Source organism: Haliaeetus leucocephalus, unplaced genomic scaffold (genome assembly GCF_000737465.1).
Source record: "Haliaeetus leucocephalus isolate CR32 unplaced genomic scaffold, Haliaeetus_leucocephalus-4.0 Scaffold626, whole genome shotgun sequence".
NCBI classification, from domain to species: Eukaryota; Metazoa; Chordata; class Aves; order Accipitriformes; family Accipitridae; genus Haliaeetus; species Haliaeetus leucocephalus.
In genome coordinates this window covers 1,833,271-1,860,415 of record NW_010973062.1, presented here as the reverse complement: position 1 = coordinate 1,860,415, position 27,145 = coordinate 1,833,271, and the positions used below count along the sequence as shown (strand labels likewise).

General features: G+C 42.1%; 1 protein-coding gene across 1 annotated transcript; it reads left to right on the top strand.

The window, feature by feature from the left end:
• The first annotated feature begins 1,894 nt into the window (after positions 1-1,894).
• SLC15A1 (solute carrier family 15 (oligopeptide transporter), member 1) lies at positions 1,895-26,570 on the top strand. The gene is made up of 23 exons (XM_010578337.1): positions 1,895-1,901; positions 1,993-2,134; positions 4,952-5,071; positions 5,262-5,361; positions 5,602-5,692; positions 7,596-7,679; positions 8,844-8,926; positions 10,100-10,186; positions 11,224-11,313; positions 12,544-12,588; positions 12,692-12,724; positions 12,860-12,948; positions 14,103-14,184; positions 15,641-15,766; positions 17,133-17,282; positions 17,701-17,750; positions 18,372-18,479; positions 18,622-18,718; positions 19,160-19,306; positions 20,153-20,260; positions 21,591-21,677; positions 25,209-25,275; positions 26,308-26,570. The coding sequence occupies exons 1-23, from the start codon at positions 1,895-1,897 to the stop codon at positions 26,568-26,570; spliced, it is 2,256 nt and encodes a 751-aa protein (XP_010576639.1).
• Positions 26,571-27,145: the final 575 nt, after the last annotated feature.

Genomic DNA, 27,145 nt, shown 5'->3' with positions numbered 1-27,145 from the left:
GTTATACCCAGTTACCCTGGCAGAAACCAGTCTTGCACCGTGGGTTACTGTTTTAGGGTGTAGCCTAGCAACTGCTGAAATCAAAACCTTGTGGGTATCTCTAGCGGGTGCTGAGCCAAACCTTCACGGTGTGGTTCTCTATTGGTCTCCTCTGAAGCATGAATATTTGCATGGCTTAGGGGATGGTGCAGAGACAGGGCTGGGTACCATTCTTCTGCATGAACTCCAGTCTGCCAAGAGCTGTGTCCAAGTTGGGGCTAGTCATCTAGAGTTCCTACCATCTTCAGCTGAGGGAAATGGGCACCTCTGAGTGAATTTTATCTAATTTTGAATACGTTTGGATGGGCTTCCTTTGGAGACCCCTCTTTCTGACCATGGAGAATGTGATAAATCAAGAGTCACAAGTTTCTGTTTAGGCCTCTGATCTTGGTTGCTTTAAGCTATACGAGTCCCACCTGGCACTCACCTCAGCTGAAGTCAGGTTCTTTCAGTGAAGCCTGATTATCAAACCATGGGTAAGATGTCCACTATATACTTGGTTCAGCTGATAACAAAGATCAGTGCTGTTCAGGCTGCTTGGACATCCTCGTGACTGAGTTAGTCTCAAGTCAGCGATACTCTTGCCACTCTCTCTTATTTTCATTTCTCTTGCAGTGTTCAGAGAAAGCTTATTGTAGCACTCAAGTGTCATGAAGTGTTGTGTTGTTCGTTACGGCTCTGGCCAGCAGCTTTGCTGGAGACATGGGCTTTCTGATTTACTCGTGTCAAGCAGGATTTTCCCATGTAAGGTTTCTTCCCTTTTGATCTGCAAAGTTAACTTATTTCTGTTTCACATGGAATACAGATTGTTTTGATTCCCAAACCCTTACAACATGAAGACAAACGATGCCATTTTTTTTTCTTGTCTGTGCTTCTCAAGTTTCATAACTGTTTTACCTCTGAGATGTTCTGAAGCTTATTAAAAAAAATGTGATTTTTGCAACTTGCAGAATTAAGCCCATTAAAAGGGGAGGATTATGTTCAACTTGCATTCCTGGTCATTTTAATAGAAATGATATGTAGTCATCCACTAAGAAAAGTAGGCAATCAGAAGTTAAACTTCCGATTCTACTGATCATGCCAGATTTGTACCTGATGTATGTTTTCCCTTTGTCTCAATGGCAAGAGCCGTGTCACAAGCTGCGTGACAGTGACTGTGGAGATGCCTGTCGCATCAGGTGAAGGCTCAGTAAATCTGGCTGTTAATGTCGTACCATTTTAAATTAGGAGTAAAGTCAGTTCTATCAGCAGGTCTGAAGAAAAGGATTCTTCATCAAGCAGAGTATTTGTGAGGACAGGAAGCTTCAAAGAGATTTGTTTGAATAAAATGTTTAAATGTTTGTCTCAACTGGAGGCATTTAAAAATAGCCCCAGGCTTCTAACTGTGGTGTGCTGTGGGGGTTTAGCATGGTGGGTTTTCTGTTGGGTTTGCGTTTTGATTTTATTCAAAAAAATTGGCTTTTTGCATATTTTTGGATACCAATCAAGATTGCTCTAAGGTTAAATTCTGAAGATTTCAAATGTGCTTGAAGGTTAAATATAGTGTTGCTGAAGATCTCTTGCAAAGGGCAGATAAGATCTGTAGAGCTCTGGGACCAAGAGGGGGAAGTGAGAATTGACTCTTGGTTCAGATTAACCAGTGTCGTTCTACAGCCTCCTCACCCCTGAGTACCTACCCATTCCTGCTGAGTCTGTATGGAGCTCGCTCAGGCCGTGGGGCACGGAGAGCGATGTTTGTGTTGCACAGCTCTGAGCTCACGCTGTCTCTTGCCTCCAGCCAAGCTGCCTGGGCTACCCCTTGAGCATCTTCTTCATCATCATCAATGAGTTCTGTGAGCGGTTCTCCTACTATGGCATGCGAGGTATGTCCAATGCCCCGCGTCTCCTCATGCTGACTATTACTTACCCAGACCTGACTTCAGTTTGTAACCCATCATTTTGTTCTTCCTACAGCGGTGCTCGTTTTGTATTTCAAATATTTCCTGCAATGGGATGACAACTTGTCTACAGCCATCTACCACACGTTCGTTGCACTGTGTTACTTGACACCGATCCTTGGAGCGCTCATTGCAGACTCTTGGCTGGGAAAGTTTAAGTGAGTGCTCCCTTAGAAAACAACCCAAAATCATGAAAGCTCACCTGAGATGTGTTACTTAAACCATCACCTAAAGCAGCAGCTCAGAACAGCAGCTTCAGAGCTGGTGTTGGCTAGTCCAGGATTGTTTGTGTTGTTTTTTTTTTCTCCAGAGCTTGAGGTTTTAATTGATTTAGCTCAGACCTGAAACTGCACTGAGTTAACAAATGTTACACCTGCTAATCAGTTAAGGGTAGTAGCTTGCTTTCCAAGCATGCTGCATGTTTTGCCTCTCATCTGGACAAAAAGCAAGCTAAACTAAGGAAAGCATTCACCAAGGTGCGAAAGTAGATACTGGAGGTTATAATTACATTGGACTGCTTCTTCACCTATCACAGGTGGCCAATGAAATAGTGAAATACTGTGTTATCTGGTATTAACTGGGACTTAGCATATATTCTAAAGTATTCTGTGATTTCAGTATTGACCTGGCAGCTCAGTGGGACATTTTACTGAGTTGCAACTCTTTCTTTAAATGATTAATTCTGGGTTTTTACCTGTGTGCTAGTTGCTCAGAAAAGTACTGCTGAGTTAAGTGCTTTGAAATGTAACCAAATTATTTCCAACAGCCTGATCTTGCTCTCCTTTACTGATGTCGTGTTTCTAATAGTGTTTACTTTGCCCGAAAAAAGCACAATAAAGATTTTATGGAGGGATATGAGTCAGGAACGTTAGCTGACTTGCCAAAGGTCTCCCAGAGATTAGAGATGAAGCAGGCTGTGCAGTCGCTTGGCCGAAGACCACACCATCATCTTCTGCTGTGTTGACAGCCTCTGGGAGCCCAGGGCTGCAACCACTGTCAAGTGTCCTCTGTGGCGCTGGTCTGAGCAGTGTGAACTCATTGCAAGTAGCTGGATATCTTGCAGATTGCAGCCTAAATATATTGTGTACTTGCTTGTTTAGATGGTATGATTTTATTTATTTTTTTTAAATCTGTTTTGGCTTTTACCTGTTTTATCAAGATGAAGCTTGCATCCCTTGTCCTCTGGTATTTGTGTATACCAGTGCCACAGCTGCAAGCCACTGGCCACCAGACCCTTAACCCAGGAGCTCAGTAGGATGGCTCAGGACTTAAAACTGGAACTTTAAGCTTGACAAGGAAAAACATGCTTTTGGAAAAAGTATGGCTTTAATGTATAGATGCCCTAAAATACAGCCAGGTGCCATGAGGAAGGCTTAAACAATAATTCATTAAAAAAATCTATGATGACAAGAGGAAGAGGTTACCCAAGCACTGTTAAGCACTCTTCTATTAGAGACTCAAATCTTCCACAGTCCATGTACTTTGTGCAATGTCTGCCAAGGAGCATGCTGGGGTCTGCTCACATACTGTTAGATGTGAAGTTCTTGGGGAAAATAGTACAGAAATCACAATTATTTTTTTAATTGGGTACCATCCATGCAGTGCCAATTATGTAAGTGTTGTTTTCATAGCATGCTTATGAGATTCACAAATAAAAACCAGAAGTTTCTCTCTGGGTCAGCTCAGGCTTAACTTCAATTGGAAACTTTCTCCTAAGTTGTTAAGCAACTAAAGTAACTATATGGAAGTGCTATTTAAAAAAAAAGTTCTGATTTATCTGCTAAATACCACTAAGTAGCAGAACTACTGTTGCCCCACTTTGTATGGATTTTTACCCTGCTACAGGAAAGAGCATTTTTAAGTCAGAGAAACCTTGTTCTGAAGTGAGAAGAACTTGGTCAATGGTGTGAGCGATGCTTCCTCTGTCCCTCTCACATCAGGGTGCTCCAAGCTTGCTGTGAGGATCTCTTGCCTTTGTCAAATAGATTCAGATTGTCCTAGGTTCTTGAGCCTTGCCCTTCGTTGTCATGGGCTGCACTGGGTTTGGGACTGCCTCTCCTGCAAACTAGGGTTTTAAATAATTTCACATCACTGCATCCTATTTCTCCTGCTTTTCCTCCAAACTGGAGATCTGGGTCTGTGCCTGTTGAATGGACCCCCAACCAAAGCAGCAGATGAGCGTGCATTAAACTATAGTCGCGTACTTAAGCTCCAACAAAGTTAAAATGGAGTATGTTCTTACATACAAGAAAGAGGAACGGACCCTAAAGGCATGGGGGTGAGGGCTGGTGATTCTGTAGTGTTACCTTCCTAGCACCGCCTGGCAGAGAAAAGTCAGGCTGAAAGCCTGCGGTCTGTACTCTTCAGTGCTGCTTTTGCCCTGCTCTGAGTTTAAAGATGTTGGTACGCTTACAACTGAGAGGGTGGGGTAATAGAGTCATCGTTCACAACAGTATTTTGGGGGAGTCTCCATGTTTAAAGTAGATTTTTTATTTTTTTTTAATAAAAGAACATAGAGAATGTTTAAACAATATTAAAATCAGTGTAAATTGCATACTTCAGTGTTGTAGAGCAGCCTGTTTGAACTTCACCATATATGAAATATGATAATGGCATTCTTGAGTTGGTTATTAAAAAGGCAACCACTGAAGATATTAAAATATCTCCCGAGACCTGGTGGTATCTACAGAATCCATTTGTCATCAAGGCAAGAGCGTTGCTTAATTAAACAAGGCTAGCTAAAATAATAATAATAATTAAAAAATAAAGAATAGAAATATTGTGACAGAGGTGCGTGGAGAGATTTTCACAGTAGCTTGTGATAAGTTGAGTCCATAACTTGTCATATCTGTTAATTATGCTTCTTTATTAAGCACCTTTGAAATGAGCAAGAAGTCTGCATTATCTCTGTGTGCATGAATACGTGTGTAATTGTGTTAACATATCTAAAAATTAATCTCTTCTCTTTATAACAGGACCATTGTCTCCCTGTCCATTGTCTACACTATTGGGCAGGCAATCATGTCTGTGAGCTCCATAAATGACCTGACGGATCACAACCGGGATGGCTCTCCCGATAATGTATCAGTGCACATGTGAGTTGCCTTTTACATGTTTTTTTTTTCCAGATTGATGAAGGGTGGGACAACTCACGCCTTAAATTTATGCTACTTGAATTTCAACTGGCTTGCAATCAGTCTCTTACGTATGCTTTAAGCAAGAAAGCAAAGTGGTTTTGCTTATCTTTTTTTTTTTTTTCTTTTTCTCTTTTCTGCTTTGTTCCAGTGCTCTGTCCATGATTGGCTTGATCCTTATTGCACTTGGTACTGGTGGGATCAAACCTTGTGTGTCAGCATTTGGTGGAGATCAGTTTGAAGATCATCAGGTAACAATGTCTTTGAGATTTTTTGATCATACAGATACTCTTACTGTTTGACTATTATAATACTCTAATAATAATAAACATATTTAGACATGTGCATTACTGCAGTGTTTCCTGAGTAGCTGAAGAAGGAGCTAGGTAACTATTTGTCTTGAACAGCGCAAACAGAGCTGCTGATTGATCTAGGCTGATCAACGTGGTTCTGGCTAAGCCTTTCTAAACAACTTTTTGTTTTTACTGCAGGAAAAACAAAGAACTAGATTCTTCTCTATCTTTTATTTGTCAATTAATGCTGGAAGTCTTCTATCTACTATAATCACCCCAATTCTCAGAGGTAAGGCCACACATTTGTTTATAAAATGGTTAAACATCAGTAAAGGATGAGTGTTGGACTGCAGTCCAGTTGGGTTTAAATGAATGTTTTATTCTTTGACACCTTGTGGAAGTAGTCCACCTCGCAAGTAGCCTTCAAGTTTTCATGTATGTCATCCCACTTCCCACAGGTGAGGTACTGTCAAAAAGAAGCCAGTTTGAGATCTGAATTGCCTTTAGGATCAGAAGTACTAGATCTGAGGAGGCCATCAACTTGTTTGCCTAATGCACGTCTTAATTCCATGGAGGTACAAATGTGGCACCTCTTCCAATGCCTTTAAAACCATCACACAAGAAAGAGTTGTACTGTTGTCTGGGAAGGGAAGCAGGGAGAGAGCCCTCCATTCTGGAAGCGGAGACAATTCTAAAGTGTGCCCATGCGAAGTACAGAAGCATCTATGCACATGGGACCACATTTATCCATGTGACAAAGTAAATGATGTTTTTCATAGTGTTAAAGGAGAAAGTTATTTTCTCTCCTGCTTATAACGAATAGCGTGATCCTAAACAAAAAGCAAACGATTCACTGATCTATATGCATATGGATTTTCACGGCAAGCTTACACAGATGGTGCTGTGTGGATGTGCTTGGCAGGAGTTTGAAGAAGGCTGTTTTTCTCAAAAGGAAGAAAACAGCATGTGAGTTCTGGAATAACCCTAAAGCACTAGGCTGAAATTCTGGCCTTTGGATGTCTTGACTGGAACAGACTGTGTAGAAGCATTTTAGATGTTTGTTTAATGCAAATTCTATCCTTTCCCAAAGTGGAAGGAGATATGCATAAGGCACAACATGCAGTTTACTTCCATGCTGATACAAGGTGAAAACTGCCTTGGAAAAACAGCCAAGTTCAGCTGAGGGAAGTGATACCATTATGTCCTGTAATGGTTTAACCAAAAGGCTAATGCAACTAAATCAAGACATTAATTAGCTGCAAGCTAATATTTTTTCAAATCAAACTCTCTAAGTCTCCTGTTAGAAGAAGTATGGTGAAAAAGGTAATGATTTTGTTTAGTCTTTTACTTTTCCCTGTTAGTAGCTATGTCCACACTCTGAGCATCATTTCAGGATGTATGTGTGAAGTTTATAAAGTCAAATCACTGACTGCTGCCGGGGGGGGTGCGAGGGTATGTGGTGTCTGAGAATTTTTTTCAACAAGCTACACTTATTATGTTACTTACATTTTTGTTTATGAACTTGTCCCAGAACTTTTGTAATCTAGTTCCTTTCTCACCAAGAATATGCGTTTGACCATCCTAGTAGGATTCTTCACTTCTCAGTGTAAAACTAAATGTAAATCTCCTATGAGGAAAGGCTGAGAGAGCTGGGACTGTTCAGCCTGGAGAAGAGATCTCATCAGTGTATATAAATACCTGCAGGGAGGGTGCAAAGAGGACAGAGCCAGGCTCTGCTCAGTGGTGCCCAGGGACAGGACCAGAGGCAATGGGCACAAACTGAAACATTAGGAAATACTTTGTCGCTGTGAGGGGGACCGAGCACCGGCACAGGCTGCCCAGGGAGGTTGTGGAGTCTCCATTCTCGGAGATATTCAACAGCCATCTGGACATGGTCCTGGGAAACCAGCTCTGGGTGGCCCTGCTTGAGCAGGGAGTTGGATCAGATGACCTCCAGTGGTCCCTTCCAACACCTAACTGTTCTGTGATTTTTTTAATTTTTTTTTTTGTGATATATAATTCCCCTTTTCAATAATGAAAGGTAAGTTGGATACTGATTATCCACTCTGTCAATGTCAGCAGAGATTTTTTTTTTTCCTTCCCCTGAGTTAATGAATGCAAAGAACAGAAACCCTATGTAAAAACTCTGGCAGAGCTGACTAGGACTTATCTAATGTTACTTTGTACTTCAGCTCAAGAGTGTGGCATTCATAGCAAACAGAGATGTTACCCACTGGCTTTTGGAGTTCCTGCTGCACTCATGGCTGTCGCCTTGGGTAAGTGGGACTGCTTCCATCTTGCTGCTTCAGTTATAGACATGATTAGATTATAATGATCTCAGAATAATGAGGAAGTGATAGAAAGCTCCAGGTACCAACTTCTACCAGTACTTGATCATTTCTGCAATTTTTTACTTGGGAGGTGGGGTGGGGGGTGGGGATTAACCTGAAGCACTTGCTTTTACAGAAGAGAGTGATTTACCAGGCGAGACTGATGGGCCTGGGGAGAGGCACAAATATACCATTGAATTCTGTACATTATGTAACTTACCGTCTATGTGTCTTGGACTGCTGGGGTGTATAAATAAGATCTTTTGAATGTAGTGTGAGAACTCTGAGAAAATGTGGGTTTTGGAAACTGTCCGTGGTCCAGGATAGTGAACTGTATAAAGTAATCGTCCCTGCGCTGGAGAAATGCCATACTGGTGTGTCAGTATTTCTCCAACACTTGCGTTTTTACTAGCTGTGCTACGGGTCACTCCCCGAGCCACAACGACCGAGAAACTGGAAGGGTATCAGTATGTACCACAGCATCCCCTGTGGTCCTGGTCCTTCACGGTCCTGGTCCTTCATGGTCCTGACCAGGAGCCCACCCAGGGTGGGTGTCCAGCTCCAGGTGACCCCATCTTGCCTGTGCGCCCGACCCAGGGCGGAGGGCGGCTGCGGGGATTTGCCGGTGCCCTGTCCCGCACGTGGGAGGGTGAGGATGGGGAACGTGCCAGGACGTGGGAGCCGAGGACGCCTCGGCGAGTCCAGCAGGTCAGGCAGAGCCTCGCCTGTCCCTGCGCGACGTGAGCCGCAGCGTTCCAGACTCCCGAAAAGGAGCCCTGCGAGCTGTCTTAATCCTGTACAGCAAGGCCAGAGCCAAGGTCCGAAGTGGCCCTTGTTTTGACCTTCCCTCAGTTAAGCTAACGTCCCACTGAGGACTTACCCTAAGAGTTGCCAGATTTAGTCCTTTGTCTTAAATAGAAGCAATCTGCTGGTATTAATCTGATTTCTTTTACTGTATGATAACATGGCAATAGGCAATTTCGTTGCTCCTTAGGAGGCTTATTCCCACCCTGATGTAGCTCCTTGACTGTTACTGTTTCCATACCAAATTATTTGCTGCTATTTTCAATTAATCCTGACTTGATTTTTGTTTCTGTTTGCGTACTGCAGTTGTGTTCATAGTTGGAAGCAGAATGTACAAGAAAGTTCAACCTCAAGGAAATATAATGATTCAAGTTTCCAAATGCATTGGAGTAAGTACTATTTGTATGCCCAAAACCCTGGCAGCAATTTTTAAAACGTTCAGTAAACTTGCCTAGATCAGAAATCTGTCATAATATGAAGAAAGCTTCTTAAGTTGTTTTTTTTGTGTTTTGTTTTTGGTTTTTTTATTTTTTTCCTTATGGAGGGGTTCTTACTGACACCTCCAGATTTAGAGTGCCTTTTTATTTATCTATATCTTGGTTTATATGTGAATTTTTACATGAAGAAAACAAAGTAAGATGTCAGGTATATGTAAAAGCTTATCCCAACTTCTGGGAATCATTTCTTTCTCATTTGTGCACCTTTATGCAGCCTTGTAGGAGGAGACAAACATGCCTTGACCTGAGTCAAGAGCAGAGCTACTAGTATATCTTATCAGCAAAGATGTTATTTACAAGGCAGAGGTATATTGATCCCCACTGTATTGGGGAGATCAGGGAGGTTCACATGTCAGTGCAAGCCTGCAAGAAAGGGAGCTAAATCTGCATTAATAGCACTGCATGCCCCAACTTTGCAGTACCTCAGCTTTGAGATCAGGGGATTTTTTTCATTTATGGGCTGCTTCATTCTCCACACAGGTCTGCCAGCTTGTTATAGACCAGACCGTTGCTTGTCTTGTAAGCGCTGTCAGCACCAAATCTCTATATGTGACTTTGGCCATTGCTTAGAGCTCTGCTCCTAAGGCCCAGCTCAGCCTTGCATGTTATTCCATGCAGAAAGTCTTAGGGGTTCTTCAGGACTATATTTGTGTATGTTCAGTGTCAAGGTATGAGAAATATCTACAAGATGCAGCTTCTCGTAGTGAAATGTACTCTTAGAGACATTCAGCTCTGAAAACCTGTGCATATGGTGTTCTTCTATTTATTGCTGTACATGAAGACCTGCCTACTTCAGACTTATTTAAGCTCCTAACAGCAACCTAGACTGAGAGAGACTACTCTGAGCTGTTTGGTTCAGCTAATCCCAGGTGCACACTCCACTGGATATCCAGTGTGATGCCTTAAAAGCAATATTCCCTCAATGCTTACAGCAGTTCACAGAAGTAAGTTACCTTTAGCACCCTCTAAGCACTAGAAGCAGGAGTGTCATCTTTAATGACAAAACAGTTTATAGCACTTATAAATATTTGTAATGCCATTAAACAAAATTCTGTCTCTCCTCAGTTTGCCATCAAAAACAGGTTTCGACATCGCAGCAAGGAGTTCCCCAAGAGAGAGCACTGGCTAGACTGGGCGAGTGAGAAGTATGACGTAAGTACTGGGTGAGGACTCCTGTGCCGTGACATCCCTCAACCCTCACCTTCCCTTCTGTCTGCTCTGATCTGCTGCCTCAAGCACTGGGCAAATAGTTTTGGGCCTCTCAATCGTTTAGAAGCTAACGGTCTGGCCAAACCTCAGTGCTTCCCTGGGGTTGTAGGTAATCACCCCAGCTCCCGTGGGAGAAAGCAGAGCTGTCTGAGTTGATGCTCCGTGTGATCATAGCCTGCCCAGGGAAATTCAAGGGAGATAAAGAAAAGGCTGTTTCCCTTGTCGAACAAATGCAAGCACCTATTAGTTTTGGAGTTAGTAAAATAGCAAGCATTATCCTTGTCAACTTTTTGTTTCTCTCGGTAAACTGGCTTCAAACAAAAATATGCTGCTTTAACGACTGCAGAAGGGAAAAATGGGCATGGTGTTGACTGTCATAGTTAATGCGCAGGGCTGTAACACTTGTCTCAGGGTCGAACTGCAGAATTATGCTTAGGAATTTCAGCTTAAGTGGGTAAACACTGCATCCCCCCGACCTCAGTACAAGCTCCTTACCATGACTCTCAAAGCCTTGTGTCCCACAGTCCCAAACCATGTCCCTTGCCACCTATCCACCCTTCCCCATTGTCAACGGCAGCACAAACCTTAGCCTGTCCCCTTTATTTTCCTCTTGCCTATGTGCATTTTTCATGTGTGAAATGCATTCCTCAGTCACCAGTCATTCAAATGCCTCCTTCCTAGAACAAAAAATGCAGCACTAAGTGCTAAATCTCATGCTGCCATCAGTACACATGCCAAGAGGCACAGGTCTCTCTGATATCAGTGTCACCTTTAACCAGCAGCCCTTCCCACACCCACAAGCAGACCTTGTGCTTCTTAACAGAAATCAGCAGAAGTACCCACAATATACAAAGTTTAGGACATGGGTAAAGATTACCTGATGTGTCTTCACCTGTTGTGCTGTGAACAGCAGTCTACAACTGTCCCTTTTTTTTTTTTTTTTTGACAAATTCCTCTTGTGTAATTCTTGTTTGCTGCAGAAACGACTGATTGCTCAGACTAAGATGGTGTTGAAGGTGCTTTTCCTTTACATCCCTCTCCCCATGTTCTGGGCGCTTTTTGACCAGCAGGTAAAGTAGAAATTGTTTGGCTTGGCAATAAGAGATGTACCACGTCACTCTATGTACTCTGAGGTGACCAGACATAAAAGGTGCCTGTGGGAGGGTGGAAAATAATTCTTTGCAAATTCTTTAACTTGGTTCTAATGCGAAGGGGTAGTTACCGAGTCATGTTAGTACAGGATGTTCTGCAGCCAGGGGAAACTCAATTTACCTGGAGATGCCCAGGACTGATTCAGTGGCTGAGGTATCTCTAAATCTTGCATCAGCCAGGACTCAGAGGGTGAAACAGTAATTTAAAGCTTTCTTAGTTCTAACGCTTCTTCCACTGTCAGTTGTGACATGAAATGTAGGGTCCTAGTGTAAATGCTCTGGAGAACCAGGGCTGAAACTGCCTGGATGCCGGTTTGCTTAATCACTCAAACTTGTTACAAATACCTCACACATTCAAGCAGAAGTATTAGCCTATAATTCCCATTCACTTGGTGGACTGAGTGCTCAGGACTCGTGACAGTAGGCTTTCAAAGTGTTGAAGTATGAATTTAGGAGGGTGTCGGAGAGAACGAGGCTTTATCCAAGGCAGACCGTAGGAAGTTTGGTCCGGATTGCATAGGTCGTGCTGCTTTAGTCTGGTACCAGTGAGCTTAACTACTGTTGTGACCTGTTATAAATGGGCAACCTTGATATGAAATTCAGAACTCTGTACTCATTACATGAGTGATAACTCGTCTCTCAGCCAGCGGTACATCGCGGGTAGTTAAAAGGCTCTCGCCACAGACGCAGCGATGCGCGTTCCTGTCTCGCCCTGGGCTCCGGCTGAAAGCCAGCCCCATTTAACCGGTTATTGGCAGGTTTTTGGGGCAGAGGGCTCAAGGCAGGTCCAGTCCTGGTTTGGCCGCTGTCTGCTGGGCTGTGTGGAGAAGGATGGACGTGTCAGCGGTGCGGGGGGCTCGGGCTCGCGCAGGCGGCAGCGCTCTGTGCGGGGTGTCCCTGCCATCTCTCCGGCTAATCTCTGCGTCTAAATTATTTTCTGCTCTAGTTCGCAAAACTAGTAAATAAGTGAAATGGGCCACAAGGACCACTTTGTTCAAATATTTACATTGCAGAGGAAGAACACTCCTGTAGCAAGCTCGCTTTGTATTTTTATTGTACTGCATGTCTTTCCCAACGCTTCACTTACAAAAACAATTAGAGAGGAACTTTGATTTACTGTGTCATTTACCTCTCTCTTCTTTTGTTAAGGGGTCAAGATGGACACTGCAGGCCACAACAATGGATGGGAATTTTGTAGGTTACTTTTTATTGCTTTTTTCCCTAATTAACATTTACTTTTCAGATCAGTTTTATTTGTTGTCATAACATTAAAACCTATTTATTTTTTCTTCACCAGGGATCTATTCAGATTCAGCCAGACCAGATGCAGGTACAGTAATCTTCTGTCTGATAATTCTAAGTACTTCCCAAAGTGTGTATATATATATATTTTAATTGCATTTCATTGAAGAAAGGACTTTGAAAAATACTTAATTTTTTCCCTTCTTATATTCATCTTCAACAGACTGTGAATCCGATCCTGATTATTATAATGGTCCCAGTTGTGGATGCTCTGGTTTATCCTTTAATCAAGAAATGCAAGATCAATTTTACGTAAGTTGATGTACTTACTTGACTTCAAAAGAGGCTCATTTTAATGGTTTCTTTAAACTGCGCTACCAGCCATGACGTAACAAGAGCAAGCATTCAGTGCATTTAAAATGGGTTTAATATATTCAGGAAATGAAAAAAAACCCAAACCACAGAAAACAGGCACCACAGACTAGAGGAAGAGAATCTAATAGTAAAATAACAGTAATTTCCCTTTAAGGGCAAAATCTTTTGACTGCAGGAGAGATGCTGTTTACTGTTTTCCACTTCCCCCTTCCCCCATGTCTACCCCCTCTCCCTCCCAAAAGTTTAAGAAATAGAAATACAACATACATCCTTAGCATGCGTCAGGTTCTGGGCTTAAAACTACCTGAGGCAAGATGTGTTTCCTCTGTGTGAGGAGTCTGGCTCACTGGATACTTCTAGGTGTAGCTTCAGAGGGCATTGCATGTAATTTTTAATGTGGGTAATGAAGTAGCTAGCACTTCCAGGTTGGAGAGGCAGAAGATAATACAGTTCTTAATTTTTATAGGGCTGAGATGCAATGCTGTTTTTCCATCTATTTATGAAAAACTGGGGGCGTGTGCTGTGCTGGAAACACTGCCATTCATTTGTGGACACTCTACATCTGATTAATGAAATATCTCCCTTTAAATTTACCCTTACAGCTCACCTGAATGTCAGTAGATGTCTCCTAATTCAACATATTTCCCTGACACTTTTTGTTCAATATTATTTTGATTTAAACATAGCAATATTGACACAAATTGTTATCCTTTTTTAAAAGGCGCAACTTCTTGTCTTTTTGTTGTTTTAAAGCTAGCAAGTGTACTGGATAGGGTTTTTCCTTCCTGCAGATAAAACTTTTCCAGAAACCTAATAATTATGTTCAGTCAATATCTGAGCCCAGCAAATGCAGAATAACGTGGTATTCAGATGCTGCAGGAAGGATGTATTTCCCGATAGTGTAACTATGAATCGAGAGGTACCCAGCTTAGCAGAACACTTTCTGTAACAACATCAGCCCTTCAAGTGGTGATAATGTGCTAGCTGCGGCCATTTGAGTTTCCCCACCGTGGAAAGAAAATAACTAACGGCTGAGGCTTTGAATTAATATTTGTCTTAAAACTCACGTATATGTTTTGTCATTGTACTAGGCCCCTGAGGAAGATCACTGTTGGTATGTTCCTTGCATCTTTGGCTTTCGTTGCTGCTGCCCTTGTGCAAGTGCAAATAGATGTAAGTTCAGCCATGTGCAAGTATTTACTATTAATATTTAGTTGTTAATACAGAACAAAGTGTGTTTAAGGGGAAAATGAGCCAAGACTCCTAAATTTGGAACCAAGCATATGAGCACAGAAGTAGAGGGAGGGAAAATATTAAAGTATATTGCAATAGTGATTAGCATAATAAAGTTAACTAGCTATGGACACCGTCCTGCAAAACATCTCATCTGCCGTTAGCATAGATCACGCATTTAAGGCAGCCTTGGGTCTTTAAACTGAGACTAAAAGCTGAAAAACCAGAGATTTATTTGGCCTACCTGCTTCGTATCTCTGATCTCTTCTGGTATTTAGACCAGAGGTGAAGTGTGACAGTCTGGGAAGCATCATCAGAGCAGGGGCAAAGCTGATACCTGTTTAAGGCAGGATTCATCACACCGAACTTTCCTTGCCCCAAAGGGAGGTGTCGTGCCTGAACCAGATGAAGGTTTCCCCTGTAGCTGAGGTGTCGGCAACACCTCTGGAAGGTGATCCATTGCATCCCTGGATAGCTATCCAGAGGTGCCTGCCTGTCTGCATGCACTATCAAGGCAAGATGCTCAACTGTTAAATAGCTTTTGTTAGGAATGAGGAACTCTCAATGCCTGGGTCCAGCAGTGAAACCAGCTTTATATTCAAGTCTGCCTCTTGAAGTGGGAAGTAAAGGGTCTGGCCTTCAGCTGGTATAGACACATCCAGGCTGTCTTCCTGAACGTTTTGTCCGGAAGGCCGGGGCTGTGCACACACACGTACTGGCATTGGGAAGAAACTTCATCAAAGCTGGTAACTTCCCAGGCTGTTGCACAAGAATCTCCTGCAGAAAGGTAAAGATGGAACTGCTTTTCTTGTGTGATGTACCTAAAGAGATGGGAGCAGATGACAAAAGTGTGGGAGGCAAAGAAAGGTTGAGGCAGAACTGAAATAGACACAACTCCTCCGGCTCTTGATGCTCTGCAAGAGCAGAAGCTATTTACTGCTAGATCTGGTGGGAAGCGAAGTCTCCAGAAGTTCGGTTTCTCCGGGCTGTCACACTGGGCAGTGCCCATACATGCTTCTGTCCAGTTCAGCAGCACCAGTGCTGGGGGAGAGCGAGTCAGAACATGGTACGGAGAAGCTCAGGAACCCATAGGACGTGGGAAAAGCCCATCCCTTGAACTGCAGAGTGGCCTCGGTAGCGGCCGGAGACGTGATCAAAGAGGAACCACATCTGGCCACAGAGGCACTGTTGGGGTTGAGACACTTCTTTCTTGAGGCAGCAGTAAGGCAGCTTGGGAGACTAGTAACGAAACTCATTATTAAAGTTGCAGCCTCTGACAATCACAGATCATCGGGCAAATGCTAATCTTCATCATGAGATAACTAAGATCACAGTAATTATAGTACTTTTTCCATGTGACTTAGGGCATTGATTTTACTTTTTTTCTGTCCTGCAGAAAACTCTTCCCGTTTTCCCTGCAGCTGGGCAATCCCAAATCAAAATAATAAATCTAGGTACTAATGATGCAACAGTTCAGTTTGAACCTAAACTTCAGAGTGTGGATGTAATGTCTATGAAGTCGGTAAGTAACAGGAGATGGGGAATAGCAAGTTTAAAAAAAAAAAAAAAATCTAATGGAGTAAGTCAAAGTGGTTCTTAACTTATGGTTCAAAATTGATTCTTTTCTAGTTTTTTTTTCCTCTATTCATTTTAAAGATTTTTTTTTTTTTATTGTGGAATGAATTGTTACTGAAAACACAGTGAATGAAGAAATGGTAACTCTCAATATTGTAAGTAGTACTAGTTTGTTTCGGTAAGAGGTTTTTTTTTTTTACAAAACTTAATAGTGATTTTGAACTAAAGGAAAATTTCACTCTTGCTAAAAAGGTGTCATTTCTTAACAGCAAGAACACACTTTCCTTCAGTAAAAGTCCATTCAGCTCCAGTAAATCACTGCTCTTACCGTGAGTGATTGCTTACTTAAACAGGGAATTTTTTTCTGTGGCTACATCACATATATTAAGCTTCAGATTTTGCTCTTAAAGAACCTTTTTTGGGTTCTATTACAGCACAACCTTGATAGCCCTATTGCCAGCAAAATGTGGTGGAGCTGATGGACATGTATAATAACGGGTGTTAGGAAGCATGTTCTCTGACAGCCTGCAATCCTGTTTCCATATAAGAGGAGAAACCCTATTCCATTCTCCTCCAAATTTGCCTCACATGGAAACTGAGCTGAGGAGAAGATAATGGCACCCAAATTGTATGCTGATGTGGAATTGATACAACTGTGGTGCATACCTGAAAATGAAGGGTGTAAAATGCTCCACTCCCTGCTATAGACATCTTAAAATCCAGATGTTCTGGATTATAAAATACTTTTTATAATCGTATAAAACAAGGGGGTTTAGTACTACATCAACATGTTTATTAATGTTTTAAGTATTTTATGCTGATGAAATGTATTTAGAATATTTAAAACGTGGCCTGGTAATAGTCATTCCTGCTATGCAACCATAAAGACACAGCTTGAATTTGCATCTCTTAGGAGGTGTTGCTGTTTGGAAAATGCTGCATCTTAACTCATGCTAGTGCTGCCTCTGTAGCTAAACAGAATTTTACTTGATGGCAGTGGTAAGCCTGATTTATCTGGAGCAAGAAATACACAGGAAAATATAACAGCTTTTCCATAATGCTTGTGGGAGGCTAATGTTACTCTGAAGCTTGTGTAATGAAAGAAATGAATAAAAAATAATGATCAAATGAAATTAATGTTTGATGTAGAAAACCTAACAAAAATGAAAATTAGGAGATGCCCACAATCTCTGGCACTTCAGAAGTAACACATGTATAAACTTCTGACCACCCGGAGTCCATAAAACTCCCTCAAAGGTGTAGACAAATATGTAATTGCATGGAAATTCATAGCAATTTGTTTGTCTTTATAGACGGGCTACATGACATTTGAGACGTCTCAGTTGCAATCATTAAACATAGCTTCTGGAAATAAAACTATAAATGCAGTTGTCAAGTTGCCAGGGGGAAGCCGTCACACTCTTGGAGTTAAAAATACTGCGACAGGCATTGATATTAAATGGGTAAGTCTGCTTACATTCCCAAGATATATATTAATGTCTTAGCAGCTATCTATGTGGAGTGCGTGAAGCTGAGAGGACAAGCCCTTTGTCTTATCTTCTGCCTCTCCTCCTCTCTACAGCTCACCAGTCTCACTGGTAGAGCAGAGAGCAGGGCAGGATATGGTTTAAAAAAAAAAAAAGTAAAAAATTACCAACTTAGTATTTAACTTGACAATCTTGACAATTACCCTTTCACCAAGACTTAAATGTGTGGTCATACAGCGTTTTCTAGTCGATGTGTATCCTAATAGGATCCTAAAAGGGAAGGTCTGGAGTCTTGCTCTGAAGCCTCTGTTAATTCTCACTGCTGTGTAATAGTGCATATTTAAGCTCTTCACTAATGCTAATGAAGTATCTTGATAACGGTCTCTTCCACCAGCTGTTTGACAATGTTACATCAAAACCAGAAGAAGGAAATAATCTCATCAGGTAGAGTTTGGTTTGCTCCTAAATTTTGGCAGGAGTGTGACTGTCTCTTCAATCTGCCTCTTGGGTGGACTCTTCTGCTTAGCATAATTTTCTACACTGTAGGAACTCTCCACTCGCTGGACGCTTCACTCAGTGTTTAGGGGAGGAAGGAAGCTCTGGGGCATGATTTGTCTAAACTATGTTGCATATCGACTTTGGGTATAATTTAGCTAAAATTGGAAGTGTATGTTTAGCTCTGTTGTCTAGACTTTTTTGTAGACAACCAGCACAGCTTGCCTGTATATACCTCCTTCTTAATCTTGGGTAAGAAGTATCCTAAGTATCCTACTACTTCTCTACTTTTCTTCTATGTCTTCCATTTGCAGATGCATTTGTTACTGGTTGTAGTAGAGGCTTGCTTTTGACATTCTCCTAAGCAGGCAGTGGGCTGGTGTAGGTCAAGCTTGCTTTTTGCATTGGCCATGCTTTGAGATTTAGAGTTCTTTATAACTGTTAACTGACAAAAATAAAAGGGGAAGACTTGATGCATGTGTGCTGCCAGTATATAATTAAAAGTAAAACCTGTATTCTTTGACTTATGTATATTTTTGCATAGTATTTCATCACTCTTGCATTTTAAAGGTTCATAAACAATTTGCCTGATGCTGTCAACGTCACTATGGGTGACACTTCTTTTGGAACACTGATGCCTCTTTCTGCTAGTAATTACAACCTCTTTCCAGGAGGAAGGTAAGCATTTTCCTTTACCCTAATCTAACCACTTGAAGACATACTTGTCCTTGGAAAAAGGACATAGAACTCTTTTATTATATATAATACATGCAACTGTCTATACCTATGGTCTGAACTGTGGGGTTTTTTTCTTTTTCAGAAAAGATAAGATTGTGGCTATTGGAAATTCAATCCCTTGTTCAGTTACTTCAAAGGCATTTGGCTTTGGCAGTGCCTATACAATTGTAATTAACCAGGTGAGTTGCCAGTGCTGTTGCATGGAGAATACAGAATTACTTTTCATGTCAATATTTTCTTTAACTAAAAAAACACTTGTATAATTATTCCTCTTGTCCTTTATTGTACATATGATAGAATTCTGGTATGTTAAACAGAACATAAAACCACCATTAACTATAAAAATAATGATGGGTATGATAATGACATAATGCAAGAATTCATGTTCATCACTAATGGCCTTAAATTTTTAGCCCTATTAGACACTAAGGAATTGCATGAAGTCTGCTGTAGAATAACTACTACTTTATAAATAAGTACGGAGTGCTTCATACATAATACTCCTTATTTACCCAGAACTTGGCATATATATGATTATAGGTATGATACAGAACTGGTTAGAGCGCCTTTAGCGTACAGACTCTTTATCACTGTTCCTAATGTGCAATTTTAATTTCCAGTGTGTGGGAGACACTCTTAATGTAACATATTCTGAAGATATCCCACCCAATACAGTTCATATGGCTTGGCAGATCCCTCAGTATTTTATTCTTACATGTGCAGAAGTAGTCTTCTCTGTCACCGGGCTGGAGTTTTCATACTCACAGGTAGGTTTTGCTCTTCAGAGCTCTCATTGTGTTAAGAATCCTGGTACAAATGCAGATTTTCTGTGATTTGTTGTTTTTAAGCGGTGGTTCTGTATTGCTGCTTGCTTTGAACAATTACGTCCTTCAGAGCTCCCCAGCAGGACTATAGGCTGGTGCAAGTTGGCCTTGTTTCACTAGCATTCAGTGTTTTCCATGAAGCTATGCTGAATTATATCATTTGAAGACTTGACCACTAGCCCTCAAGTCACCTTCTCACGCACATGACTTTCCATTGAAAATAAGTGGAACTGTACTGCTGCTGTAAAACTAAGCTGGAGAGCCCTCAAATGTGACATGAACAAGTACTGACACCTCGTCTCGACACCAGTTTCCTCCATACAGTCTTTAGCAGCAGTTTAATTATACACTTTTAATTCCTTTGTCTTGCAACTCCACTTTGTTATTAGCTGTGTGTATTTCTTCCCTTAATTCTGAGTCTATAAACTGCGGTGATGGGAACGTTGTAAGTTGTAGCTTGCTAGTCTATGATGCACTCGATTTCTTCATTTAACATGTACCATGTGTGACCGAGATGTAAAATGTGCCGGTTATTACTCAGTGTGTACAAAGTAAAAGGTGTTATAGTTAGTACTGCTAATCTCTTGCTCCTCAAAGCCTTCTCCAGGTCTGTTTAATTCTCTAGCAATTTTTAATTAAAAAAACCCAAACAACCAAACAAAAAAACCTAAGAAATCCTCCTCCCCCCAGATAACCAGTGCATGTTACAACATAAAGAATGCAGTAAACATCAGAAAATAAGCAATAGCAGCATTTGACTAAAACGTAAGTGTTTTACTTCTATAATAGGCCCCATCTAATATGAAGGCAGTGCTGCAGGCAGGGTGGCTGCTGACGGTGGCTGTCGGTAACATAATTGTCCTTATCGTGGCTGGAGCATCCAAACTCAGTGAGCAGGTAAGCACACAAGCAGTCGGCGTGCTATTATATTACACTTTGAGAAAGCAGCTCTAATCCAGGGGGGAGTTGTGGCTGATAATCCTCAACCACAACTCTTGAACATGGGCGTTATGGTAGCTTTGCATTTATAGTTGGAATACAGGAGGTTAGTGTTAGCTACAAGAGTGTACCAGTCAGTTGTAGAACTAGTGCTTGACTGAATAATCTCATTAGAGTATATAAGTAACAGAGATATGAATCTTTATAACCTATTTGGATTAAAACTAGTGTTGAAGGCTGTGACAACAGGGTCGTAACTTGTCTCCTGGAGCCTCTTCTAAAGTTTCTGTTGGACCTTTTCCCCAGCACTTCCCCAACATGTGTGTGAATGTGTACACACGCACGAAACTTGAAGCAACTTCAACAAACACTTCCTCTGCAAAGGCTTCTACCTCTTCTGTCTGTTGTTTGCTATTCTTAGCTCCTGCTCTGTCAGCCTCCTTTGCTTGCAAGCAGCAGTTTCTAGCATCTCTACAATAAATTGCTTCTCATGGTGCAGAAAGATTGTGAACTTCTGGGCTGAAATTCTAGACTAATGAGATTAAAACCTACCAAAATTCTGTTCACTGCTACTGAACCTTCACCTGCACACCTCAGCCCTGCCGCATCCCTCCTTCTGGCCCCACTGGTTTCAATCCTCATTCTTCGGGGCATGAAAGCTGTGGTTCTCCGGGTGAAGAGCACTTGGACAGGACTTTCTCGGACTGCTAGTGGCACTCCCTAATGAATTAAAAGGGCTGTCTGAGAGAGGGAAAAGCCTGTCTTTGAAACCAGTGTGGCAGCCCTGGTTTCAGCTAAATTAACCAGAAAGAGCATGAAACAGAGCTGTTGAGGCTTTTTGGGTGGAGGTAGCACTTTGAAACCAGGGTTCCTGGCCTTGCCCTCTGCCCAGATTTGCAGTCAGTGAAAACTTTTTACTGCTGACCTAAGTGGAAGCAGGATCACTGCCAGCCTGGTTTAAAATGAGATTACCTGACCAAAAGGAGGGGCTGAGTTTCCTTTTCAGTCTTTTGGTCCATTCCCATGCCTCCAGGAAAAGGGTATTGTAGAGCTTTTCAGTATTCACAGAACTTCTGTCTCTTCAGTGAAGACAGAACTGCTGAAAGGGCCTCAATTCTGAGTTGCTTTAATGTGTATTATATACATCTAATACTTAGTCTTTTAAGTCATATGATACTTGTTATGTATGCTTAGTTTCACATTCTGAATTCACTTCTTGCAAACGGTAAAATTGTGTAATTCTTTTTGGGAACGAATACTGATGGATTTTTTTTCTTTTTTTGTACAGTGGGCAGAGTATGTGCTGTTTGCTGCCTTGCTGTTGGCAGTTTGCATAATTTTTGCTGTCATGGCTTATTTTTATACCTATACTGATGTAAATGAGATTGAAGCCCAACTGGATGAGGAAGAAAAGAAACAAGCCAAAAAGGATCAAGATGTCTATGAAAAGCAATCTGAAGCTGTCTCTCAGATGTAAAAGGTGTATTCAAGGGGTGTTTATAAATTACAGTATCCCATTAACGATCCCTGCAGTAAGAGGAATCAGGGTATCGGTAACACCTCTGGATAATACGTCTCATGGGAGAGGTTAAGAAAAACTGTTTTAACTTAAAATGCAGCCTCTCTTGGGAAGCAAGAGGAAAAGATTAGTCTCTCTTCTACTGAATGGTATCCTGAAGAAACTCCAGCAGAATTTGCACTCTTAATGTACCTCAAGCTTAAATACCATAGCGTTAAAATATTGAAATTGCACTTGGCACTATTAGACCCTGTGAAAAGATGTATTTTTATACTGCATTTCAGTTTTATATCATGAAAGAAACAAGTGTTGTCAAGAAATAGTAATTGAAGCCAAGCTGTCTGCATGACCCCTCTAGCCTCACTGTTACTTGAAAGCAGCAGGTCACATGTGCCTTAAATTCTTTTGTACTTCCTTACAGATAATGGGAGCAAAGCTCTGGCATTGCTCAGATTAAAAAGCTGTCTGTGCTCCACATGGCAGTAACTTGGACGTGCACTGTAATATAATGCTTTATGTGCCTGTTAACTACCCATTTAACTCCTGTTATGGTTTTTAATTGAATATAGTAATGAGGTGTCCACTCAGGTAAACAGCCAATGGCAAATGATGTTTGGAATAAGCAACAGCAATAAAACTTGTGTTCTAACAAAACAGTGGAAGTGGCGTACGAGTTACAGTTGCATGTTAACAAAACGTGATCCTACCTCTCTGCTGCCTCTTTGTATGTGCTCCATCGCTTGAAGCTAATGGACAAGTGTCAGTCTTCTCTGTCTTAATATACCTGTAACACCCATACATTTTATAGTAGGGAAGACTAAATTTTGCTGCTCAGCAGGATTGTGTAACCCCGTTGGCCATATTACGGAGTACCAGTGGTCTGCATAGTGTTTTGGGAATTCCTGTATTTAGATCCGCATCCTACACTTTCTCCAGCAGCTGGCTTGGACTCCCTGGCCCCTCTAGTAGCCTTGCCAGATTTACAGCTGCTTTGATACCTGGGTCCCAATACTCCTATCGTATTTTACAGCATGTCCAGCTTCATATTTGCAAGTAATCACACAGACATACGTATTTAAGCAATGTGCATGTTGCTGGCACTGCAGATGCATGGGCCCCTGTGACCCCTGGTTCCCACTCCTGTTGCTGGCACTTAGATGTCCATGTACATGTATGCACAGAGAATAGAGTCCCCCACCCAGGAAAACAGTTAGAAATGGAGTTTGATAAGACAGTGTTTAGTTCTGGATGCTGCTGTCTAGACTACTGGGAGGGTCTTTTGCATATCTTGTAGTGTTACAGAGAAGATGCCCCGAAAGCAATCGAGATAACAGCTGATCATTCTAACTTCAGTTCTTATTTAAAATAAACAAACAAAAACCTTTTAAAAAAATACAAGAGTGGTGAACTATGAAAGCCTGTTCTAGCAATCAAAACTGTACTCATGTCTGGCCACGTAGATACAGGGATGTGTATGTCCATATGCTTACTAATATTACAAATATACTATACAGCTTCCATGTTTTTCCTACTGCTCATTAGCTCAACCTAAGGACACTTGACTTAAAACTGTTCAAAGTCAGATTTTCTGAACTACATGAATCCAGTCCCTGCCATTTGCTGTTCTTGAAAATGGGCCAACAAGCAGCACATTCCTTTCAAAGTCTTCTCTATAGTTTTAGGCAAAGGTCTATACAAAGCTGTTGGGCTTTTTAAATTCCTGGAATTCTATTCCTGGAAGCAATTGCAAGTCACCTATACATGCTGTTGCTCTACAAATTACTTTTACATTTTTCATTCATACCTTGACACAGTGCTTTAGCATAATATCGCTGACAGTGTTGCAGAGGTTAGAATATTGATAATAAAATAACTGGGTCATGCCTTAAAGAGTGAAAGAGAGACAAATTTTCAAAGGGGAAGTAATAACTCCTGAAATCATCCTACTTCTCCTGGAATTGGTTCAGGACAATCAAGGATTTCCCATTTCCAGCCTAATTCAATCACTGCTGTTCTTCCTAGAGACACCACTGCAGGACAGGATTTTGTGGAATTTAGCACAGAACAAAGGTAACGTGAGAGCCTGCAATTCAATGGACTCTCCATTATTGCTGTTAAATTTTATCACTTTCCCACGCTCGTTCCCAATCCGAGTCAAAGCTCTGCATAAAATACCTAATGCCCAGAGGTGGATGACAAGTCCATGTCCCAGGAAGTTTAACAGTGGATTTGACTGCGTAGGAGAGAGAGGAGAGGAAGATGAGCAAAACAGGACCTGTGTTTTTCAGAGAGTAGCTACGTGCTTACCTGAATTGGTTCAAACCACAGGTATGTTTTAAGAGCCTTATGTGAAGATCAGTGCCCACCCACTGCTGGTACCTACTTGGAAGGTCTCAGTCCTGGAGCAATGACTCTATGGGACAGCAAAGGGGGGCGGTTAGGGAAAAAATGGGCAGGGTGTGGGAATTGGTTCGCCACCTTTTTGGAGAGGACGGGCTGGGGTATGCATTTCATAAGTGTAGAGAGCTCAGTGAAGAGCTGGGGTCTTGCAGCAGGGCCTGAGTCAGCTTGAGCAAAAGGTGGGGTGTAGGCAGTGCACCCTCACGGGAGAAGCCCGTGGTGCAGCAGGTTCTTCCCTGTGTAGCCTCCGTGGCTGCTTTCTTGGGTAGCAGCTGGGCTGGACATAGCCGAGCCGCTTGTGCTTTTGTAAAGGGTCATTTTCAATGAGATGCCGAGCCCAAAGCCTTTTGGCAATGGGACAGCTCTTAGAAACTACGTGTTATTACATCCTTCGTACTGACACGCCAAACACTGATTTGACGATCTTAAACAGTGTTACAACTGTCACTGACTGCATCCTAAAAGAATCCTAATTATTGGCAGAAGCTAATTAGATAGGTTTGCCTTTGCCAGCAGAAGTACTGGAAAGAAAAAGCTGGTTTTCCCTGCAATGCCAAAACGGCCATAAGACCTTCTGAAACACTCATAGACTATCTGAGGTGAAAGCAGCTGTCTCCGTAACACCATTGCTGTATTTTGGGGCTGAGGCAGAAGTAAAACCAAAAGCTGCATAGCTAAAGAAAAAATGATGCAGGAGCTAGGCATGAAATAGAGCGAGGCACTTTCACAGCACTCACTCTCAAGCTGTTGTTGCAACCCCTCGTTTGACCTGCTTCTGCCATTAGCGGCAAATAAAGCCCTCATGAGATTAAGCTGAAATCTCATCTGTCTGCTTATGTGAAATGGTGTTTTTCCTCCTCCTGTGAGATTCAGCTGACTGCAATGTATGTCCCTGTCAGAGCTTCTTTCCATCATAGCCCATACAGGGCTTTTTTACTCCAAATTGAAGACCCAGTCCTCACGGGTGGGAAAAATACTTTGTTTGAGCCTGATAAACTTAAAAAAAAAAAAAAAAAAAAAATCAGTGCTCCTGAAACCATGCCATGCTTCCTTGGTAGTAAAAATTGGAAATGTCTTCTACTTAGATGGGAGTCCTGTTTCCTAAAGGTCTTATCTTACAAAAAAATGTTTCAAGTAAAGGTTAATTCAATTGGTGCAGCTCCTTCAGGCTGGTACTTTACTTCAACAGAGTGCCTGAGAGCAGTTCTGTAACCACCTAACTGAATTAATGATATTGAATGCATTTTTACCGAAACCTGATCCCAAACATGGGAGGGCGGGGGGGGCACCACTGCTGCATGAGTTTACTAAAGTTAAAGCTGTGAATGTCCCATGCTGGCAGGGCCTGGCTGCGTGCTGAACCTGGGGGGGGCATGGGAAGGGGGGGGTGCACTTGAGAAACTGAGCATGGAAATGAGGGGGGGCGTGGAGAGGACCTCCAGGTCCAGGTAGTCCTCCACCCTGGACTTCTGCTGCTCTACAGGGAGCAGGAATAAAAGACTAATGGTCATACTATTCTCTGTTGCAGCAGGGCAAGAATTTACTGTCGCAGACCATCTCCTCCCCCTGTTTGGGACCAGGCTGTGGTCATTCACTATCACATTCCGGACAGAGCTACAGAAGCCCAGGCTGGGGTATGTTTAGTTTGAGGTTTTTTTCTTCCAGTTGGTTGGGTTTTTTTGGTTTTGGCTCGTTAGTTCACGCATGTATTGCAAGCGTGACTCATCATTTCTCCGCTACATCAGAGCAGATGGCTGCCCCAGCGCCCAGCTGATGAACTCGGTCCCTCTCCTAACTTGCAGACCCAAGGAGCTGCTCTGTGCCACCTAGTTCCAGCTCAAGGAGCCTGGCAGAACCAGCAGGAATCAGAGAAGCCCCCAGCCATCTCCTACCTGCCTTGAAGCAGCTTCCAGAACAGGAGGGATTGATTTGCTTTCCCCAGATCGAGCTTTTTTTTTTTTTTTTTTTTTTTGCAACGAAGCGCCAGTCTGTGACTACAGATTCTAGGTACTATTAATAGGACTAAAACATACGACGCTCTCCTGCCTTTATTTAACCTTTTATTTTTTTTTTCTGCCAACTCCAGGTTCCTTGCTCAGGCAAAGCTGCTCGAAGTCCCCCAAAATTCCACCTCCCCGGGAGTGGCGGGTCATTTCTTACCACCAGGTGGCACAAAAATACACCACAAAGGCAGGAAAAGCTGGGGGGAGCCTCAGAAAAAAACCCTCTTGCATCCTTGCCTTCATCATTTTTCACTCGCAGTTATCACAGCTTCGGGTTACCCCTATGAAAACATCTCCTGCATCCATCGGTATCGCTTTTGAAGACCGTAGGGCTGCTGTGTGTTGAGGAAAATGAAAATATCTGGATGGATTTAAGGCAGAGGTGGTCCCTGGCAGCCCTGGTGGAAGTCATGTCTCCTTAAAACTTTTAAAAACTTGTTAAAACTGCCAAAATCCTACGTGGTATTATGAAAAGAGACTTTGACAGAGTAGTAAAGAACAAGAATAAAGCCAGCTTTATTGGCTGCAGCACCCAACAGTCTTACTCTAAAAGATGATAAAATCGCTGCATACATCTTCATGTTGCATTTAATCCAATTTAACTGCAGGACTTACTTAAACCCTGGGCATGAAATTCTACCCTAAGAAGCAAAGCCACAAGCAGGTTTGAGGGAGTTTTTGTAACTGAGCAAAATGTCAGTCAGACAAAGCAAAATTGGCTCCTGTGGGCACAGCAGACATCCCCAGAGAAAACAGCACTGTGTTAAATACAGGGAAGTATAGATGTTCCAGCAAAAGATTATTTTTCAGTGGATACAGAATTTGGGCTGAATCTACGCTTGGTTCTAACAGACTAAGGACGCACTGATTTCAGAGTCCTGCCTCCTGGGTGACTTCCCAAACTGTTAATCTGTTGTATAA

Bases quoted from the DNA above. Each gene is read 5' to 3' on its own strand.
- SLC15A1 (XM_010578337.1), top strand. The intron at 5,693-7,595 runs GTAAGGCCACAC...TTTGTACTTCAG, and splicing joins AATCACCCCAATTCTCAGAG to CTCAAGAGTGTGGCATTCAT. The intron at 11,314-12,543 runs GTAAAGTAGAAA...TCTTTTGTTAAG, and splicing joins GGGCGCTTTTTGACCAGCAG to GGGTCAAGATGGACACTGCA.